Source organism: Triticum urartu, chromosome 7 (genome assembly GCF_003073215.2).
Source record: "Triticum urartu cultivar G1812 chromosome 7, Tu2.1, whole genome shotgun sequence".
Taxonomy (NCBI): domain Eukaryota; kingdom Viridiplantae; phylum Streptophyta; class Magnoliopsida; order Poales; family Poaceae; genus Triticum; species Triticum urartu.
In genome coordinates this window covers 639,770,021-639,790,083 of record NC_053028.1, presented here as the reverse complement: position 1 = coordinate 639,790,083, position 20,063 = coordinate 639,770,021, and the positions used below count along the sequence as shown (strand labels likewise).

At 53.4% G+C, this 20,063-nt stretch overlaps 1 protein-coding gene and 1 pseudogene across 1 annotated transcript; both read right to left on the bottom strand.

Moving 5' to 3' along the window:
* Positions 1-8,719: 8,719 nt before the first annotated feature.
* LOC125524673 lies at positions 8,720-9,025 on the bottom strand. Its single transcript, XM_048689708.1, has one exon. It carries the CDS (start codon positions 9,023-9,025, stop codon positions 8,720-8,722), a length of 306 nt encoding a protein of 101 aa, XP_048545665.1.
* Positions 9,026-16,198: 7,173 nt separating this feature from the next.
* LOC125519267 lies at positions 16,199-16,958 on the bottom strand (annotated as a pseudogene).
* Positions 16,959-20,063: the final 3,105 nt, after the last annotated feature.

Sequence of the window (20,063 nt, the reverse complement as noted above, 5' to 3'; positions counted from 1 at the left end):
AGACATATTGACCCCCTTTAAAGAAAAAGGAAAAGAAAATCATTTTAGAAAAGTTTAGTCGGTGCGCACGATCTGGCGCCTCCCCTCCTTCCCTGTTCGGCGTGCGGGCCAGCCTGGTCGGGCCGTGCTTCCCTTGGTCTCCGGTTCTGTACAGGAGGCGCTCGTGGTGGCGGGGATCTAGTTCGGGCGAAATCCCTGGCCGGCCATGACCGGCCGCGCCGACGGCGACGCCTAAGGGTGTCGTTCCCCTCCTTGAAGGCGTCGGTATGGACTGATCTCCTCACTTCCCAGGCCCGGCCCTGATGGGGGGCAGGGGGCAGGCCGTCCCGGGCCCCCGAAAGAGTGGGGCCCCAACGTTTGTGTGTTATTGTCACACCTGGCCAGTTGGCATGTGTGACTTGGCAACCCTGCGGGAGGGACCCATCGGCGTGTGCGTGTGTGTGTCGCGTGAGCTTATAAGCTGGCCGCCTGTGGCTGTTGTGGTGTGTGTGATGTAACCAGCTCAACCTCTCACCCAATCGTTCCTCTGGAAGTAAAGTTCTTCTTCCTCTCCAAGTCTCTCTCTCACGCTGCCCTCACCCCTCTCGATCCCCTTCTCCCCTCGTTCGTTACAGTTGGCACTCAGAGCCAAAAGCGCCCCAAATTTTTTTCTCCCCGTCGAGCTGGTTGAAGATCGGTAACATCCACCGCGCCGGTGTGTGCTGCTTTGGCAAGCGCACCCGAAATCCATCGCGGGGTTCGATCTCTCCCAAGTGAGACGACAGCTCCCTCCAAAGCTTCGGCGGCGACGCGTCAGGTGTTGGCCGCCATGGAAGAGAGCAACAGCAACATCACCAAGATGCTCAAGTCTCTCCTCGCCAAGATGGACGAGCAGAAGGCGATCCACGACAAGCAGATCGAGATTCAGGCTGCCTTCAACGCACAGATCTCGCAGGACGTGCGTGGACTCGCCTGATAGATCGATCTAACCCAGGCCGACGTCGGCGCGACCTGCAAGACGGTGGAGGGCTCTGCATCGCCGTTGGGCTCGGTCACCACCGTGCTTCACCAGCCCGCCGCTCCGCAACAACAACCACCACAGCCCCCGCCGCCTCCTCACTTGCCGCGCATGGCCGCCGAACCAGGCCGCCCTGCGACCGCGCACGCGCGCCTCGGTGACCATCGCCCTCTGTTGGTTCCAGTGGCTCCTCAGGGCGGATTCGCCGCTCCGGCTGTTGTTCCCTCTCCAACAGCAGGCTACTACGACAACGACTACCACAAGCCACCGAAGCACGATTTCCCTCGGTTCGATGGCTCCGCCCCGTACCTGTGGCTGGATCGCTTCTGGCGTACTTCGAGCTTTACAAGGTCGCACCACACAACTGGGTGGCCACCGCGGCGCTGTACATCGAAGGCCAAGCCGCGCACTGGCTGCAGGAATTTCGTCAAACACATCACGGCATCACCTGGGAAGTGTTCACGTCCGCTGTGCTGGAGGAGTTCAGTGCCGACGAGTTTGAGGTGGTCATGCACAAGCTGATGCAGCTTCCCCAGCCTGCCACTGTCGCCGAGTCTCGCGCGGCGTTCGACGAGCAAATGTACCATCTGCTTGCGCTCGACCCGTCCATCAACACCAAGTTCTTCGTCACCCAGTTCATCCTGGGCTTGAACGACGAGCTACGCGCCCCGGTTCGGCTTCAGGCGCCCTCGAGCATCACCAGGGCGTCGGTGTTGGCATGCATTCAAGAGGAGGAATTGGGTACGACGCGTGCACGCCCACGCATCACGCCAGCGGGACGGCCTCCACCGGCGACGACTCCTCCACAACCACGGGCGGTCGCGCCCAACCGCGCCCCCACGGACGACTACGCACGCGAGCGGCAACTTCGTGACTACCGCCGTGCTAATAACCTGTGCTTCAAGTGCGGCGACCGCTACTCGCGTGAGCACCAGTGCGCCCAGCCCGCCCAGCTGCTCACCATCAGTATCGGCGATCACGGAGAGGTGCTCTCCGACGACACCATCCACGCCCTGCAACTGCTCGACGACCCCGGACCAGCCGCGCAGCCGCCCGCTCCTGCTGGGGACGCCCCCGAGTGCTACCTCCTCTCGTCGCACGCCCTGGACGGCACGGACTCGGCGACTACGATCCGTCTGGTGCGCTGGTGGGCAACCAGATCATGTTGCTTCTACTCGATTCTGTCAGTTCGCACAACTTCGTCAAGAAGTCCTTTGTCGATCGCCTCAGGCTGGCGACGGAAGAGATGCCGCGGGTGGACGTGCGCGTTGCCAACAGTGACCGTCTCACCTGCAACCGTATCGTGCCCGGGCTCAAGTGGTGGATGCAGGGGCACACGTTCGCCACACCGATGCACGAGCTGGACATTAGCGCCTACGACGGCATCCTGGGCATGGACTGGCTCGCCTAGCACAGTCCCATGACGTGTCACTGGCAGGACAAGTGGGTCAAGTTCACCCACGACGGCGAAGAGGTCGCGCTCCGGGGCGTGCCCACGAAGGCATCCACCACGCTCAAGGCGATCAAACCCAACGAGTTGCGCAAGATGATCGCGGGGCAACGACATCTGGGCAATGGCCATGGTGGACATGTGCCGGCGCGCACCGCCACCATGGCGTAAGTGTGCCAGCCAGACACCGCTCGCTGATCTTCTGGAGGAGTTCGTCGATGTGTTCACGGCGCCGCATGGGCTCCCTCCACACCGCCAGTACGACCATGCCGTCACACTGGTCGAGGGCACGGTCCCCGCGAACACGTGCCCATACCGTTACTCGCCGCTCCAGAAGGACAAGATCGAGCGCCAGGTCAAGGAAATGCTAGACGCCGGTGTGATCACGCACAGTGTGAGCCCGTACGCCGCGCCGGTCCTGCTGGTCAAGAAGAAGGACGGCACCTGGCGGTTCTGCGTCGACTATCGCCGCCTCAACGACGCGACCATCAAAAACAAGTTTCCTCTGCCCATCATCGACGAGCTGCTCGGCGAATTGGCCGGTGCTGCGGTCTTCTCCAAGCTAGACTTGCGCGCTGGCTACCATCAGATCAGGATGCGCGAGGAGGACGAGTACAATACGGCGTTCAAGACGCACCACGGACACTTCCAGTTCAGGGTCATGTCGTTCGGCCTCACGAACGCGCCGGCCACGTTCCAGTGCCTAATGAACGCCATCTTTGGTAAGTATGTGCGCAAGTTTGTGATCATCTTTCTGGATGACATTCTCGTCTTCAGTGAGACCATGGAGGAGCACCTGGAGCACCTGCGCATCGTCTTTGAGCTCCTTCGCGCACACCAGCTCTATGTCAAGGAGCCCAAGTGCACTTTCGCCGCTGATCACATCGACTACCTCGGCCACGTGATCTCCAAGGAGGGTGTGGCCACAGACAAGGAGAAAACGAGCGCGATGGAACAGTGGCCGACGCCGATGAACGCCACCGAGCTGCGCGGTTTTCTAGGCCTCACCGGCTACTACAGAAAATTCGTGCCGCACTACGGCATCATCGCCAAGCCACTAACACAGCTGCTCACCAAGAAAGGCTTCGCCTGGACGGAGCAAGGTCAAGCGGCCTTCGATCGGCTCAAGACGGCGATGGTCACCACGCCAGTGCTCGCGCTCCCGGACTTCGACAAGCGTTCTCGATCGAGAAGGACACGTGCGACACGGGAGTAGGTGCGGTGCTGGTCCAGGGAGGCCACCCGGTCGCCTACTTCAGCAAGGCCCTGGGAGTGCGCAACCAGCAACTATCGACGTACGAGAAGGAATTTCTGGCCGTGATGATGGCGATCGACAAATGGCGGCCGTACCTGCAGCGTGGCCCCTTCGACATCCTCACGGACCACAAGTCCGTCTGCAACCTGGGCGAACAACACCTGGAGACCGAGCTGCAACGCAAGGCCATGGCAAAATTGGTGGGACTGCAATTCAGGTTTCAGTACAAGCGGGGACTGGACAACGGAGCGGCCGATGCCTTGTCGCGCGTCGGCAAGCAGCTCGACCTGGCCGCGCTTTCAACGTGCCAGCTGGCCTGGATACAGGAAGTGCTCATCTCCTACTCCACGAACCCGGATGCACAAGATCACCTTCAGAAGCTCTCCCTGGCCAGCCTGGACGACGACGGCTACGAGCTGCATCGCGGTGTCATTCGATCGGTGCCAACGCCGCGCTCCGCACTAAGCTCATCGCCGCGCTCCACAACAGCGCGGTGGGTGGCCACTCCGGTGCCACGGCGACGTACCAGCGTGTGCGCAAGCATTTCGAGTGGCGCGGTCTCAAGCGCGACGTCGAGGAATTTGTGCAGCAGTGTGCGATCTGCCAGCAGGCGAAGCACGAGCACTGCAAGCCGGCAGGACTCCTGGCACCTCTTCCGGTGCTGACCGCGCTGTGGGAGGATCTCACGATGGATTTCATGGACGGGCTGCACGTGTCAGACGGTGCGGACACAATCATGGTGGTGGTGGACCGGTTCACCAAGTTCGCCCATTTTGTTCCCCTGAGCCACCCGTTCCATGCACCGCAAGTGGCGAAGGCATTCTGGGACAATGTAGTGATGCTCTACGGCATCCCCGCTTCGATCGTCTCCGCCCGCGACGAGGTGTTCACCAGCAACCTATGGAAGCAACTGTTCGCCGGCGCGGGCACCAAATTGCTCTACTCCACCGCGTACCACCCGCAGACGGACGGCCAGAGCGAGCGCATGAACCAGTGCATGGAGATGTATCTCCGGTGCATGGTGGCACTCCCTTCAAGGCGCACTACGGGAGGGAGGCCAACCTAGGGGCAATGCCGGCCTGGCCAGCGGACGAGCACACGGCGAAGACATGGACTGGGCGGCGCACACAGAGCACATCCGCGCCCAGCTGAAGCACGCTCAGCGCCGTTTCAAGAAGCAGGCCGATCGCAATCGCAAGGAGCGCCAGTTCCAGGTCGACGAGCAAGTGCTGTTGAAGCTGCAGCCCTACGTGCAGCGCTCGGTCATCAGCCGGCCTTGTGCCAAGCTCGCCTTCAAATTCTTCGGCCCGTACACTGTCCTTGAGAAGATCGGTCTCATGGCGTACAAGCTGGACCTGCTGCCCGTGAGTCAGGTGCACCCTGTCTTCCACATATCCCAGCTCAAGCCATCCACGCCGGACTACACGCCGGTGTACGCAGAGCTGCCGCGCGTGCTGGACCTCTTCGTGTCGTCGGCAGCACCAACGCAGCTGCTGGAACGACGCATGATGAAGCGTGGGAATGCTGCCATCGTGCAGGTCAAGGTGCGGTGGGGCGAGGGCTCGCCGGCCGCCACCACATGGGAAGATTATGAGGTTCTCCGGCAGCGTTTTCCTTCAACAGCCATTTGGAAGGACTCGGGGGCAAGTTCCCAGAAAGAAGCTCAGTCTTAAGAGGGAGAGAATGTCACACCTGGCCACTTGGCATGGGTGACTTGGCAACCCTGCGGGAGGGACCCACCGGCGTGTGCGTGTGTGAGTCGCGTGAGCTTATAAGCTGGCCGCCTGTGGCTGTTGTGGTGTGTGTGATGTAACCAGCTCAACCTCTCACCCAATCCTTCCTCTGGAAGTAAGGTTCTTATTCCTCTCCAAGTCTCTCTCTCACGCTGCCCTCACCCCTCTCGATCCCCTTCTCCCCTCGTTCATTACAGTTATCTGTATCAGGCCCATGAGGAAAGATGATTCTAGGCAAATTTTGATGCAACAGACCTGTACATGCGGACATTAGATGTGGGCAAGTAAATCAGCGATTTGCTAAATTGGTGGAACTTCCGTTTCCCTCGCGTAGGTCCGCGCATGACGATATTAGCGATCGGCCTGGCCACATATCACGCACGACAACTCAAGTCCCCAAGTACGAGCGCGACCCTGCCGCCGACACAGCCTCCTCCCGCAGAGCTAGCCCTCCCTCGATGCTTCCTCCTCCAATGGCGGATCGAGTACTTTCATGTTCATCACCATGGAAAGGAGTAACAATACCACCGGCCCTGGCAGGCAGTTTTGAACTACAGATTGATCAGGTTAGCATCTTCCTGATGCATCATCCAACCGAGCTAGCTAGATTGATATATGATTTGTTTGTGGCAGAATTAGGAGATCTAGTGAATTAGCGGAGACGAGTAGGATGTCCTTCTGACTAATTTTTGTATGGCAATCCTTCTGACTAATTAATCTGGTTGTGTTGGGTATGGATGCATGATAGACGAGGGCAGTGGATGTCTAGACTCCATGGAATAATGATGATAGCCAAGCTAAAATTAATTGGAGGATTCATGGTCAATTCAATATAATTAGGTGGCAAAATTTATTTTTAGTGTTGCAAATTATAAACTTATCTCACCTGCGCGGAGATCTAGTGAATTAGCGGAGACGAGTAGGATGTCCTTCTGACTAATTTTTGTATGGCAATCCTTCTGACTAATTAATTTGGTTGTGTTGGGTATGGATGAAAGACGAGGGCAGTGGATGTCTAGACTCCATGGAATAATGATGATAGCCAAGCTAAAATTAATTGGAGGATTCATGGTCGATTCAATATAATTAGGTGGCAAAATTTATTTTTAGTGTTGCAAATTATAAAGTTATCTCACCGGCGCGGAGAAGTTCAATTTACTTTTGTTTGCCAAAATATGATGAAATATACAATGGATGGCGTCGATGGCGGAGGACCTGCCAAGGCTCGCGTAGGTGGAGGTCGTCGTTTGGCGTCGATGGCGGAGGACCTGCCAAGGCTCGCGTAGGTGGAGGTCGTCGTTTGGCGTCGATGGCGGAGGACTCGCCAAGGTTGACACCTTAATCTACTCTGAAGATGGACCAGTGGAAGATGGCGACGATGACACATGTGAGTGCGCCGGATCGGTTTGTGCCTCGGACCTCACAGATGGCTCGGTCGGGGTCTCCGGTTTTAGATGTTAGGCTTAGATGAGAGGTCTGGGTATATGGCCCAGCTTGCACCCCTTCATCATATGGATAGGAGTAGCGGTAGATGTTACCAAGATGGTGATTTTAAACATATTGTTGTTCTACTTTGTAAGGTCCTCGAAAATAATTAATAAAATGGCCGTATGCATCTTCCAGATGCACAGGCCGGGATCATCCTTCTTTTTTTTATAAAAAAAGTATATGCATGCTTATGCAATCGTACGTGCTCCTTATGTATCTACAAGGATTTTTTATTCCTCCCAAAAAGAACCCAAAATTTTCATCTAGCTAGATTAATCGTGAAAATAAAAAGTATAAGTCATTTACGAGCCTAATTAAGATATACTCACCCATACAGGGCCACAGAATACACGCACAAAAAACTAATTAAGCACGGGAGCAACACCTAACATGGCAGAATTTCTGACTACTTACGATCTTCATCGGATCCATGAAGACCTCTTGTAGATGGAGGAATCGCTAGATGGGCGAGGAACCTCTCCGGTGACCTCACGATCGAGGGCCATCAACAAGAGTTTTTCTTTCCTCCCGGAAAACCAGAAGTTTCCGTCTGGATTTCAGATGGCAACCGGGACGAAACCCATCGGGTTTTGCCTTCCCAAACCTATCCCCACGAGAAAATCGTAAATCCGTTCCCGTCCCCATCATCGTACGCGGGGCTAGTTTTCTGCCCGTCCCCGAAACCCATCGGGTTTCGGAGAACCCACGGGGAACCCACGAGAAAATCAAAATATTTAAACAGACATAATGGCGACAAAGAATAACATTTCAGCAGCAAAACAAGCACATTTCAGCAGGATAACTTGAGCAAATTTCAACAAAAAAAACAATAGTAGATGGTTCAACAGCTATATAGAGTGTATTTCAGCAGATTTAAACAACATACATAGTCTTTAACTTCTTGCGGACGTTGAAGTTGGATGGAGGCTCGGGAATTGGATTTGAAAGCCGCCTGCCTCCTCTTCCACGAAGGCCACGACCTGCTGCCCTTCCACCACCACCGCGCGTAGTTGTAGTAGAGAGAGGAATGCGGTGAGTGGCTGTAGACTTCGCCGGCGGCACCGGCGGCGGCGCCCTTTCACCTGACTTGGGACGTGAAGAGGCTACCATGGGGTTCGTCACTGGTGGCGGCGCCCTTTCTCCAGATCAGACCGGCGGCGGTGGAGAAGACGTGGGGCTCGCCGGCGCAGATCGTGGTCGGCGGATCTTGCGAGATTGGATCGAGCCAGGCGGCGGCTGGGGTCCTAGGTTTAGGGTTAGGTATTATGTGGGGGAGAGAGAGATGAGGGCTCGAGCGAGGGGGAAAGGAGCGAGCGATACTGGCCACCCAGCGAGGGGTTGGTTTGGCCTTCGACGCGGGGGGTGGGGGGGGCTCGGTCGCTCAGGCTCGGTAGTTTTGGGTTGGGCCGCGCCGGAGCTGTGCTTGATACAAAAAATGTATTTTGCCGGGTTTCGGGTTTGGGGACTACGGAAACGGATGCAAACCCACGAAACGTGTCGGGTTGTATAATGTGCCCAACAACAGTCCCGCGGGGATGAAAAGACGCCCATCCTCGTTCCCTAATAGGGTAAAAACCCGCGGGGACGCGGGTTTCGGGGCCCGTTGCCATCTTGAGTCTGGATGGATGGATGGATCGATCGAAATAACAAGAAGGCATTTACGAACAAGCACGGGACCAATAATAAGTACTCGTAGAATTTCTGATAAATTTCCAGGTGGATAGTTGCGCTACAACGAAACTGGAAGAGAAGAAAATTAAACGACAGCTCAAAGATAAATCTCGGACGGCACAATCCTAGTTAATCGCTGCATCTTGCACGGCCGCGGAGATGGATGGATCCCCGCCGTCGCCAACGTGATTAACGTCTGATCCGATATCCTCTGCGCGAGGAACCGGTCCAGCGACCACAGGAGCGACGGGGACTTTCCCCCTGACAGCTCCCTTCTCCACCTCCAGACATATCTTGGCCCAGCGTTTGAGCGCCCTCGCCTTCTCCTCGGTCCCCCAAGCACCGCGAGCTTCTCCTTCCAAGCCGAGGGCGTCAGCGGCCAGAGTGGCAGCCTTCTCCAGCACCTCGGTGCTTTTCAGCGTGAACTCCATCGTGAACTCGGCAGGAATCTGGATAGATAGGAGGGAGAGAGGAAGAGCGAGGTAGGGGATTGGTCGATGGAGAGTGAGGGAGAATATGGGGGTGGAGCTGGATTTTATAGAACTCTGAAGATCCAGAGGTTGGAGAAAATAGTGTGCCGTAGGTTTTTGCGGCTTGCCGAAAAAGGTTTCCCGCTTTGTATACAAAGCAATCAACCGATACATCTAACGATAGATGCTGGGACGGAAGCAGCACAGTCACGCCCAAAAGAAAAGAAAGAGAAAACAAGAGAAATTAATGCCAACAACGGTAGGTCGACAAAAAACGAAGAAGCCTCGTGGCCGCTGCACCCACCGGAGATCGTCCACCAAGCTCCGAGCCTCCGAAGCGTCGATACCAATCAACACCTCCAAGAAGAGACGCGACGAGGACGACGCTGCTGTCAAGGGTTTCCCCCGGTACGCTGTGAGGAGAGAGGAAGGGTAGCCCTGACGCCCTTCAGGAAGGTCAGGCGGTACCCACAAGCGCCACCGCGTCAGTGTCGGCCAAGCCAACAAGGATTTCTCCCGATCCCAACCTCCATCTCAGGCACTCCAGAGCTCGCCACCAAACAGATCCTCACCCTGCGTCAACCCGGTCACGAAGCTTCTCACGCCGTCTCACCATGACACCGTGAAGCATGGTCGCACAAAGAAGGAGAGGAGCTGGGACTAGGGCAGCAGTACCATCGGCACGCGGGAGGGGCCCACCTCCACCGCCGAAGACGGTAGCTGACCGGACGCAATAGCAGGGACATATCAGGCCCGTGGTCGCACAGGCTCGGCCGGGATCTCCGAGGCCCATCAAGTTCCCGCCTTCGCGCTGTAGCCGGCACGCCGTCGACGCCGCCGCCCCTGTCCAAGCCGCTCCCCTGCCTCCCTGCACAAAGCGCCGCCAAGTGGAAGCACCACCACCACACGCGCCGCCAGCCACCACCACCAGGTCGCCTGACCGCCACCGGCCGAGCCGCACCACCACCGCACGCCCGCGACGGAGAGGAACCAACGTAGCCGCCGGGGGCCCAAAGCCGGACCCCAGCCGCCGCCCACGCCGCCTGCAGCCCGCGCCGCCTGCCGGACGGATCCGGCCGCCATGGCGAGGCGCACACCACCGGGCAGCCGGCCACGCCGCGCCACGCCCGCCAGGAGGCTCGCGCCACCACGCCGCGGTACCCCGCGTCTGCACCGTGCCCGCACCCGAAGAAGCGGCCTGCGCCGCCCCGTCGCGCCGGGGGAAGAACAGGCCCCGCCGCCGCCAGCGCCGGCCCGACCGCGCCCCCAGGCGGCGGCAAGGGAGGAGGGAGGAAGAGGAGAGGAGGCTCGCGGCGAGCGGATCTGGAGGCCCTCGACGGCCGCCTCACGGGTTGTGGCGCAGGGAGGGAAACCTAGCGGGGATAGCGTTTGTTAGAAGGAAGAGAGGGATCTGTCGGTGTGTTGTTTCCTCTTTCGGGCACGAGATTAGTTCGCTCGTTCGGGCACGCCTCACTGTCGCCACCACCGTATCGGCTGGTTTTGGCAAGCTGGCAATGGCCATATCGCATGCCTTAATGGAGTCGTGTGCATGGATGTGCATGCGGATCACATAAAGGTGAGAGCACGTGTTGGTGCAACGTAAATGTACCACTTGTGTTTACTAGTAATAATGTACGTGCAATGCAAGTTTATATTAAGTAGAATATTAGTTGCACGTTATATTAGGTAAAATATATCTGTTGCATGTTGGTATTTGGTAAGATATCAATTAATTTTTCACGGGAATGGTAGGATATTAATTACATGGCAGATTTCAAGGGATAGCATTGAGTCAAACGTGTTTATAACCAATGGCAGTGATGGGTAATTAGAGCGTTAAACATGTTTGGTGCTTAATATTGAAGCAATTTGAACCGCTAGGTAACATGATTTGATGGTCGAGATGATTTAGATCTACCCATTTGGGTCTTTTTATATTGGTATAGATACTGTATTTGTTTGCCTGGTAACAACTGAATGTACCACTCGTGTTGGTGCAACGTAAAGCTTTTAAGGATTATTCACTTTCCACCCCTCGCCCCCCGCGTCACCTCCCGGGGCGGCTCGGGCGGAGCCTAATCCCACCGCCGCCACCTACCACCCCTTCTCTCCTCAACCCCTCGCCACCGCCGAATGACACGGCCGGGCTAAGCCCGCGCAGCGGACAACGGCGGTGGGGCTCTCCCGGCCCGTGACAGCGCGGTCCGTATGCCGGATTTGGGCGGCGGCCTTGGCTTTGTGGCGAAGGGCGGCGCGACGGCCGGGCCTGGTGACGCGCCAGTCTCCCCCATGGTAGCAGTCAGTGTGCGAGGGCGTGGCGCTCTGGTTGTCAACGCTGGTGGCTCCCCGGCTAGGTCTCCAGCTCCGTGACGGCCGGGCGATGGTGGTCCATGGGAGGGCTGGCCGCTGCCGGATCCAGCCCGACATGGTCAGATTTGGCCGGCTAGCGGTGGTTTCTTCCTACGGCAATGCGTCCGCGTGGTGCTGTGGCTGCAGAGCAGCGTGGCGACCTCCTGTCCGTGAGGGTGGTTTTTCTTCGGGTGGCGCTCTCCGGATGCTGTGATGTGCTGGACTAGGTCGGTGTGAGACTTGCAACATTCTCTTGTGAAGCTCGTTGGCCAAATTGGAGCTGCCATGTCCTTGATGCTTTGGTCGATTGTTTGGCGTAGTTGTGGCCAGGTCGTCCGCATGTGCCCCTTGTGAGGTTTGTATCTAGGTTTTTCCCCGCTTTTCCTTTAATTAACCGAGCAACTTTCTTTTTCTTAATCAATGAAAATGGCAAATCTTTTGCCTCATTTCAGAAAAGAACAACTGCAGTGTTTTTTTTCTGCTATCTCTTGTTTGTTTTGTCGCACGTACCTTCACTAGAAGAGCAAAGCTCTTTCTTTGGATGCTAATCTCGCCCTACCCGTTCGATCACTCACATCTAGTACCCCCGCTGCGCAGTGGATCCAAGCACCTACCCCAGCTTGCCGCGCCGGGCGTGCGGTGCTTGCGCGCGTCTCTCCCTTGACGCAGTGTCGTCGGCTGTCTGCAGCTTCGCTACCCCACTACTGAAGCTCTCCAACGCACCATGGTTCCAACTTTGCCTGCCAGAAGTTTCAACACCCCTTCATAGCCTTTTGATCGACCGTCATAGCATCTGCTAGCTGCACCCATAGCTCCCGCCGCCCGTGATTGTAGCCTGCATCACACCACTCGTCGCCTCGCGGGGACATCGGCGCTGCCAATCCTAGCACCATGTGCCCCTCTGGCTAAAGTCCCAACTATACCCCTTCGTTGGTTGTAGCTTTGGTGTGGACTGTTCATAGCACTGCCATCGCTTCTCTCCCCTATCGCCTCCATCTCCGATGCGACGCCTGCTAGTGCAGCACTGCCGCCCGCTCACAAGCGCCCACCTCGAGTGTTTCTCTGAGGTCGGTGGATCACCACACATGTGTTGTTGTTTCCCCCGTGGCTCAGCTAGCAACACCCAGCATGCGTTCCTAGTAGTACCATGGGGCCCAACTCACGCACAATGCAGGTGACGAGAGGCAGCTAGCCTGTAGCACAGGTAAGCCTCCCCCTCAGTGTTAAGAGTGTGTCTATGTCGTTGCTCACAGTAGGTGCTGACCAGTTCACCCTGACCAACCAATGAAGCAGATCGGAGGAATCTAAGGCTGATCGCGGGATAGGAAACCCCGATGGGCATACCACTATAGAGAAGTCATTGGCCGGAGCAGCATAGGGAAGGTCGAGGTTGGCGACAACAGGGCATAATCAATATCGTGTCATGCACGTTGATTTGGGGGATAAGGTTGTGAGGAAAGAGATGTCCTATTGAGCGAATCCATATGGAAGGGATACGAAAGGGAGAGTGCTAGGATGTTGTTGGCAAGGACAACGAGAGAGATGTTGCACATGGTGGTGATCGATCGTTCGCTCGATCACCATACCTTTCCTTCCAAGATTTATGAAGTCAACACAGATGTGTTGCCATAGGCAAGATTATTTGTCTTCTCTCATAGAAGGAATAGTCCACATTAATCTGCATACATGGCATCAAATCTAGGGTTTGATACCTAGTGTGTTGGAGGTATGCAAGTCCCTGTGATCATCAAGCCATATGTATGACACTAACGGGGAAGTGTTCCCTTCTTTGAGGAAACATCAAATACAACATAGATGCATTGTGGACAAGTCTTATAATGAAGAATAGCTTTGGTGTTTAGCCTTTCAAATGGAAACATCGATCCTAACTTTTGACCTTGTTTTCGACACCTGCTAGTTTAGCACCGCGGCCGTTCAGAACCGCCCACCCCAGGTGTCACTCCAGGGTTGCTGCTTCACCACACACAAGTTGTTGTTTCCCATGGTGGCTTAGTTGACAAAACACAACATGTATCCCTCGTAGTACCATACGGCCTAGCTCACGAGCAGCGTAGGCGGTGAGTGGCGGCTAGCTTGGAGCACCGTGAAAGAGTGTGTCCGCGTCGTTGCTCACAGTAGGGTGTCGACCAACTCACTCTGACCACAAATTGAAGCAGATGAAGAAAACCAAGGGATGGGGGTGGCGAGATATGAAACACAGACGGGCATATGGCTATGGAGGGAGGACGTTGGCCGGGGCAGCGTAGGGAATGTCAAGGTTAGGGACAACAAAGCAAAATTGAGTCAAGTGCGTTGATTTGGGGCAGATAGCCGTGGGGGAAGAGAAGTCCTATCGAGCGAAGGGATATGGAAGGAATAAGGAAGGGATAGCGCTAGGATGTTGTGGGCAAGGCCCATGAGAGATACCTTCCAAGATTTATGAAGTTAGCGTACATGTGCTGCCATAGGCGGGATTTTATTTGTCTTCTCACACTGAAGGAATAGTCCACATTAATATGACACACATGACATCAGATCTAGGGTTTGATACCTAGTGGGTTGGAGGTACTCAAGTCCTTGCAATCATCTAGCCACATGGAATGACACTAATGGGGAAATGTTCCCCACTTTAACGAAACATCAAGTACAACATAGATGCAGTGTGGACAGGTCTTATGATGAAGATTAGCTTTGGTGTTTAGCCTTTCAAAGGGCAACAATCATCCTAACTTTTGACCTTGTTGGCGACGCGGGGACTCCAAATGATGTACAACTTGTATTCCATTAGCTGGCAGGAGATGCCGGTGCAGTGCCCTACAACAAAGATCAAAGGGAAACAAGCTCATCGATAGTCGTCAAGGTTATAGCCAGGTACGCAAGCTAAGTTCGACTCCATCCATAACCTATGAGACTAAGGCATTCTAGTGTAGGTTGTGTGTGCAGAGAGCTAGGATAATGGTGGTCTCTGGATCTGAGAAATTAAATGCATATGTATCTAGCGAAAAAATGTGTAGGTGCCATTTCCAACTTTGCACTGGAAAATATGTGCAAACTATTTAGGGCTTTTTTGTTGTTTTGGCTAGGAATGATGAATTTAAGACTTGGCTTATAGGTAGTGGTGATTTTTGTAGTAGCGATCCTAGGTAGGTGGGACGAGTGCAAGGACATGTAAGCAAACTTCAGCTTCCAGAAAAAGTTTGAGCTCTCAAAATTTCAAGTTCTATATTTGGAACTTTCATAATAATTTGAAGTTGTACATAGAAAAGGAAATGTTGGAAGAGAAAAGACATGTGGGTGCCCACGTGGGTGTCCCTGGACCCCACTGAGTTTCCGCGTAGGCATACTCCAGCCCATGGTCCCTCGGGCGCTCGCGGCAGTTGGACGCTAGAGAGTTCTTTGGGGAAAATAAGATGATTTCGTGCTCGGCACGTCATTTGCCCTAAATACCTATATTGAACATATTGCATTGAGAGTTTATCTAAATCAAAAATTCAATGTCTAAACATATGAAAACAAAAAGAGCATGAATCAATATAAACATCTGAAATGTTGCGGATCATATAATAGGCACAGCTCATGTATGCCTGGTGTGCACTTATAACTTCTACATGGCTAAAATGTGTCGGGAAGTGGGAAAAGGCACAGTTCATCGTGGCAAACTTTTTGGGAATCGAAGTATGCACACATGGTCGTTTGAGTCAGATCCAAGGGGAATAATGCCCATCAAGAATTGAATGTAGACATATTTATCCACTTTCAACAAAAAAAAAGGCATGATATCCTTGCTTCGTTAGATTTTGAATAACTGAGTTCGCTATCCGTGTGCGTCTACAAGAAAGTTTTCGCCTAGATGTGATGCATCGATCGAAATAAAAAGAAGTCATTTACAGGCCTAACTAGCCCCCCCCCCCCCCCCCCCCCCGCACCAAACTAATTAGACACGGGAGTAACGACAAAATGGCAAGATTTCTGACCAATTTCCGATTGATCATCATCGGAATCACAAGACAAAAAGAAAGTACAAGATGAAGAGGAAAACAAGATGCAGTACTAATTAAATCTACGAAAGCCTAGCTTAGTTAATCGCTAGATCTTGCAAGGACCTGGAGGTATCCACAAGAACATTTCATTCGTCCCCTAAAACCCAAATATTTCATCTAGCTAGATGCATCTTGAAAATAAAAAAGTAAGGCATTTACGAGCCTAATTAAGATGTACTTATACACACAGGGCCACAATACACGCACAAAAACTAATTAAGCACGGGAGCAACAACTACAATGGCAGAATTTCCGAGCAATTTCCGGATCAACCTTCATTGGACCCATGATACTCTAAACCGGGTTGGCGAGAATTTTAAGATGAACAAAAAAAAACAATGAACAAAAAAACTGGTTGGCGAGAATTTTACGATGAGCCTGTAAACCGGAAGAACAAAGTAGAAAAAGGAAGTACACGAAAAGTAGTTGCACTTGCGCTACAACCAAACTATATTTATTGAGTTCTCCAGGAACGACTAGCCTAGTGAGGAATCCCGGCCGTCAGGTTGGACATCTGGTCCGATCTCCTCTGCGTCAAGAACCTCTGCAGCGACCTCACAAAGTCACGATCGACAGGGACTGCCCATGGCGGCGGCCATCTACAAGAGTTGTTCTTCCTTCCTCCCGGTCCGAAAAAGATGTCATTTACGAGACTAATTAACATCTAGTCTCCCAGGGGCCACAAGAGAAGCACATAACTAATTAAGCACGGGATTGAGAAACAACAAACAACACTACTGGCAAAATTTCTGACAAATTCCTGGGTGGATCTTCATCGGATCCACGATACAAAAAGAGAGTACACGATAGTTGCGCTACAACGAAACTGGAACTGCAGAAAATTAAACGAGCTAAGATAAACCCGGGAAGATACTTGAAGAAAAGGAAAACAAGGCGACGAACTAATCAAATCTGCGACAGCACACAGTTCGCAATAGAGAATTCCAGGAGCGGCTAATCTCTAGATCTTGGCTTGCAGGGCCGCGCAGATGGAGGGATCCCCGCCGTCGCGTTTCATGCCGCCGACGTGATTGACGTCTGATGCGGTCTCATCTGCGCGAGGAACCGATCCAGCGAGCTCAGGAGCGACGAGGGCTTCCCCCCCCGGCAGCGGCCTTCTCCGCCTCCGAACACATCTTGTACCAGCGTTCGATCGCCCTCGCCTTCTCCTCGTACCCCCAAGCACCGCGAGCTTCTCCATCCAAGCCGAGGGCGTCGGCGGCGAGAGCGGCAGCCTTGTCCAGCACCTCGGTGGCTGTCAGGAACTCCATCGTGAACTCAGCAAGTATCTGGATGGAGAGGAGGGAGAGAGGAAGAGCGATGTGAGGTCGGGGATTGGTGGACGTCGAGTGAGGGAGAATGTGAGGATGGAGCCGGCTTTTATAGAACTCTGAAAGGTCCTGGGGTTGGTGGGAGAAAACAGTGTGCAGCCTGTGATACGATCGCTCACTGTCGCCACCACCGTATCGGCTGGTTTTGGCAAGCTGGCAATGGCCAAATCGCATGCCTTAATGGAGTATAGGCGTGTATGAATGTGCATGAGGACCACATATATAGAGAGAGGAGAGAGCACGGGTTAATTTCCTAGCTAGAGCACCTCTTGGTGCGAGCGTGAATGCACGACTTCTAATGCTATCTCTGGTTTATTTGGTTGCATGTACCTTCACTAGAAGAGCAAAACTCTTGCTTCGGATGCTAATCTCGTCCTACCCGTTCGATCATTCACATCTAGTACCCCGCTGCCGAGCACGCCGCGCCGGGGCTCGCGCACATCTCTCCCTCATCTCAGCGCCGTCGGCTGTCTGCAGCTCCGCTACTCCACTTTTGGTGCTCCAACGGGCTGCCGTTTCAGCTTTGCCGGCCAGAGGTTGCAACACCCCTTGATAGCATGTCGGGCGGCCATCGTAGCATCGGCCAAAGGTTCGCTCGATCACCATCCATTTCCTTCCAATATATACGAAGTCACCACAGGTGTGTTGCAATAGGTGAGGTTATTTTGTCTTCTCTCGCTGAAGGAATAGTCCACCTCAATATGACAAGTGACATCAAATCTAGGGCCCTTTTGATCATCCAACCATATCGCATGATATTAACAGGAAAATGTTCCCTTCTTTAATTAACGAAACATCAAGTACAACATAGATGCAGCGTGGACAGGTCTTAAGATCAACATTATCTTTGGTGCTTAGCCTTTCAAAGGGTAACAACTATCCTAACTTTTGACCTTGTTGCCAACGTGGGTACTCCAAATTATGTGCAACTTGTATTGTGATAACTGGCAGGAGATGTTGGTGTAGGCGCTCTGCATGGTGAAGCATGATCAATCAACACAGTGTTCTAGAGCCTAGCCCTACGGGATCGGCAACACCCTGCAACAAAGATAGAAGAGAAACAATCTCATCGATAGTCGTCAAGGTTATAGCAGGCTACACAAGCTAAGTTTGACTCCATCTTGCATCACCTACGAGAGACTAAGGCATTCTGGTGGAGGTGGTGTGTGAAGAGAGCTAGGATAATGGTGGTCTGTGTATCTGAAAAATTAAATCCATCTATCTAGCGAAAAAAGGTGGAGGTTCCATTTCCAGCTTTGCACTGGGAAATATGTGGAAATTATGTGGGGATTTGTGTTATTTTAGCTAGGAATGGCGAATCTAAGACTTGGGTTATAAGTAGGGGCGATTTGTGTGCTAGCCATTCTTTCCTAGGTAGGTTGGGTGAGTGCAAGGACTTGTAAGCAAAGTTCAACTTTCAGAATTTTTTTGAGCTCTCAGAATTTCAAATTCTATATTTGTTCAACTTCCATAGTTATTGGAAGATTTACATAGAAAAACTAAATGTTGAAAAAAAAGACATGTTGCGCTTGCCCACGTGGATGTTCCCCAACCACTGAGTTCCATGTAGGCGCGTTCCCGCGCATGGTCGCTCGTGCGCTTGTGGCAGGTAGACACCAGAGAGTCGGTTTGGGAAAAATAAGATGATTTCGTGCTCGGCACGTCATTTGCCCTAAATACCTATACTGAACATGTTGGACTGAGATTTTGTCTAGATCACAAATTCAAAGTTCAAACATTTTAAAGCAAAAAGAGCATGAAGCAATATGAACATTTGCACTGTTGCGGATCAGCTCATAGGCACGTCTCGTGTATGTCTGGCGCGCAGTTATAACTTCTACACTGGTTAAGGGAGACGTGGACAGGCAGGTTGGTAATGATATCTTCATTCGCGAGACGAGGCAAAAAACCTCTTCTGTGTTTGATCGTATCTCTGAGAAACACGACGAAGCGGCGGACCCTGCCAGGCAGGGCCGCCAGACGCCATGAATCTTGTGGCCTGGAACTGTCGAGGCTTGGGGTTGGACTCGACAGTCGGCGAATTACGTGACCTGGTACGGTCCCACAACCCAGCGGTGGTTTTCTTAAGTGAAACGAAAAAGAAATCAAGGGCTATGGACAGACTCAAATGGAGTCTGGGGTTCTCAAATGGAGTGGCGGTCGACTGTGTTGGCCGGAGCGGTGGCCTAGCCCTCTAGTGGCGGGATCATGTTCAAGTCAAAGTGAGGCCTTGGTGCCAATATTACATTGATGCGGAGGTTGAATGTGAGGGGAAACTCTGTAGGATCACTAGATTTTACGGAGAACCACGGACAGAACTAAGAAAGAAATCATGGGATGTGATACGATATCTGAGGGCACAAGATGATCTCCCATGGATTTGTTTGGGTGATTTTAATGAGGCTCTGTTTCAAACGGACCAGCGTGGAGGTAACCCAAGGAGTTTCTCGCAGATGGAAGACTTTAGAGACTGCCTCGCCGACTGCGGCTTGGCGGATCTCGGATTCTCGGGCTACCCTTTTACATGGGATAACAAGCGGGATGGTCAAGATAATATTCAGGTTCGGCTTGATCGGGCTACATGCAATGATAGGTTTTTGTCCATCTTCCCGGAGACGATGGTCAAGCATATATTGGCGGAGGAGTCGGACCACCAAGCTCTCCTGGTGCATGTGATGGAGACGGCTCCGCAGCTAGGCAGGGGAGCGGACAGACCTTTTCGTTACGAGGAGGCCTGGACTCGCCACGAAAAGTATGATGAGATGGTCACGCAAGCTTGGGAAGCGGCGAGCACTGGAGAACAGGGGCTTGGTGCGGTTTGGAATAGGCTGGCTGCTATGACGGGGTCCATGCAAAGATGGGCTAGGGAGGTCTTTGGCTCAATTCGGCGACAGATAAAATTGCTCAAGGTACAGCTACTGGATGCAAAACAACGAGCTCTTACCACTGGATTCTCACTGGAGGTCCAGGAGCTAGAGGAACAGCTAAGGGAAATTTATGCCAGAGAGGAAATACCGTATAAGCAGCGATCTAGGGTGGATTGGCTACGGGCGGGTGACCAGAACACACGATATTTTCAGAATAGGGCGTCCCATCGGAAGAGGAAAAATACGGTGAAAGCTTTAAGACGAGACGATGGCTCTGTGTGTCGGGTTGATGAGGATATGCGCAACATGGCTGCCAATTTTTATGAAAATCTCTTTACGTCGGATGGTTCCCAGGGTGTTGATGTTGTTTTACAGAACATTGCTCAGCTAGTCACTCCTGAGATGAATGGGT

Excerpts from the sequence above, each read along its gene's own strand:
- LOC125524673 (XM_048689708.1), bottom strand. The coding sequence starts at position 9,025 with ATGGAGTTCACGCTGAAAAGCACCGAGGTGCTGGAGAAGGCTGCCACT.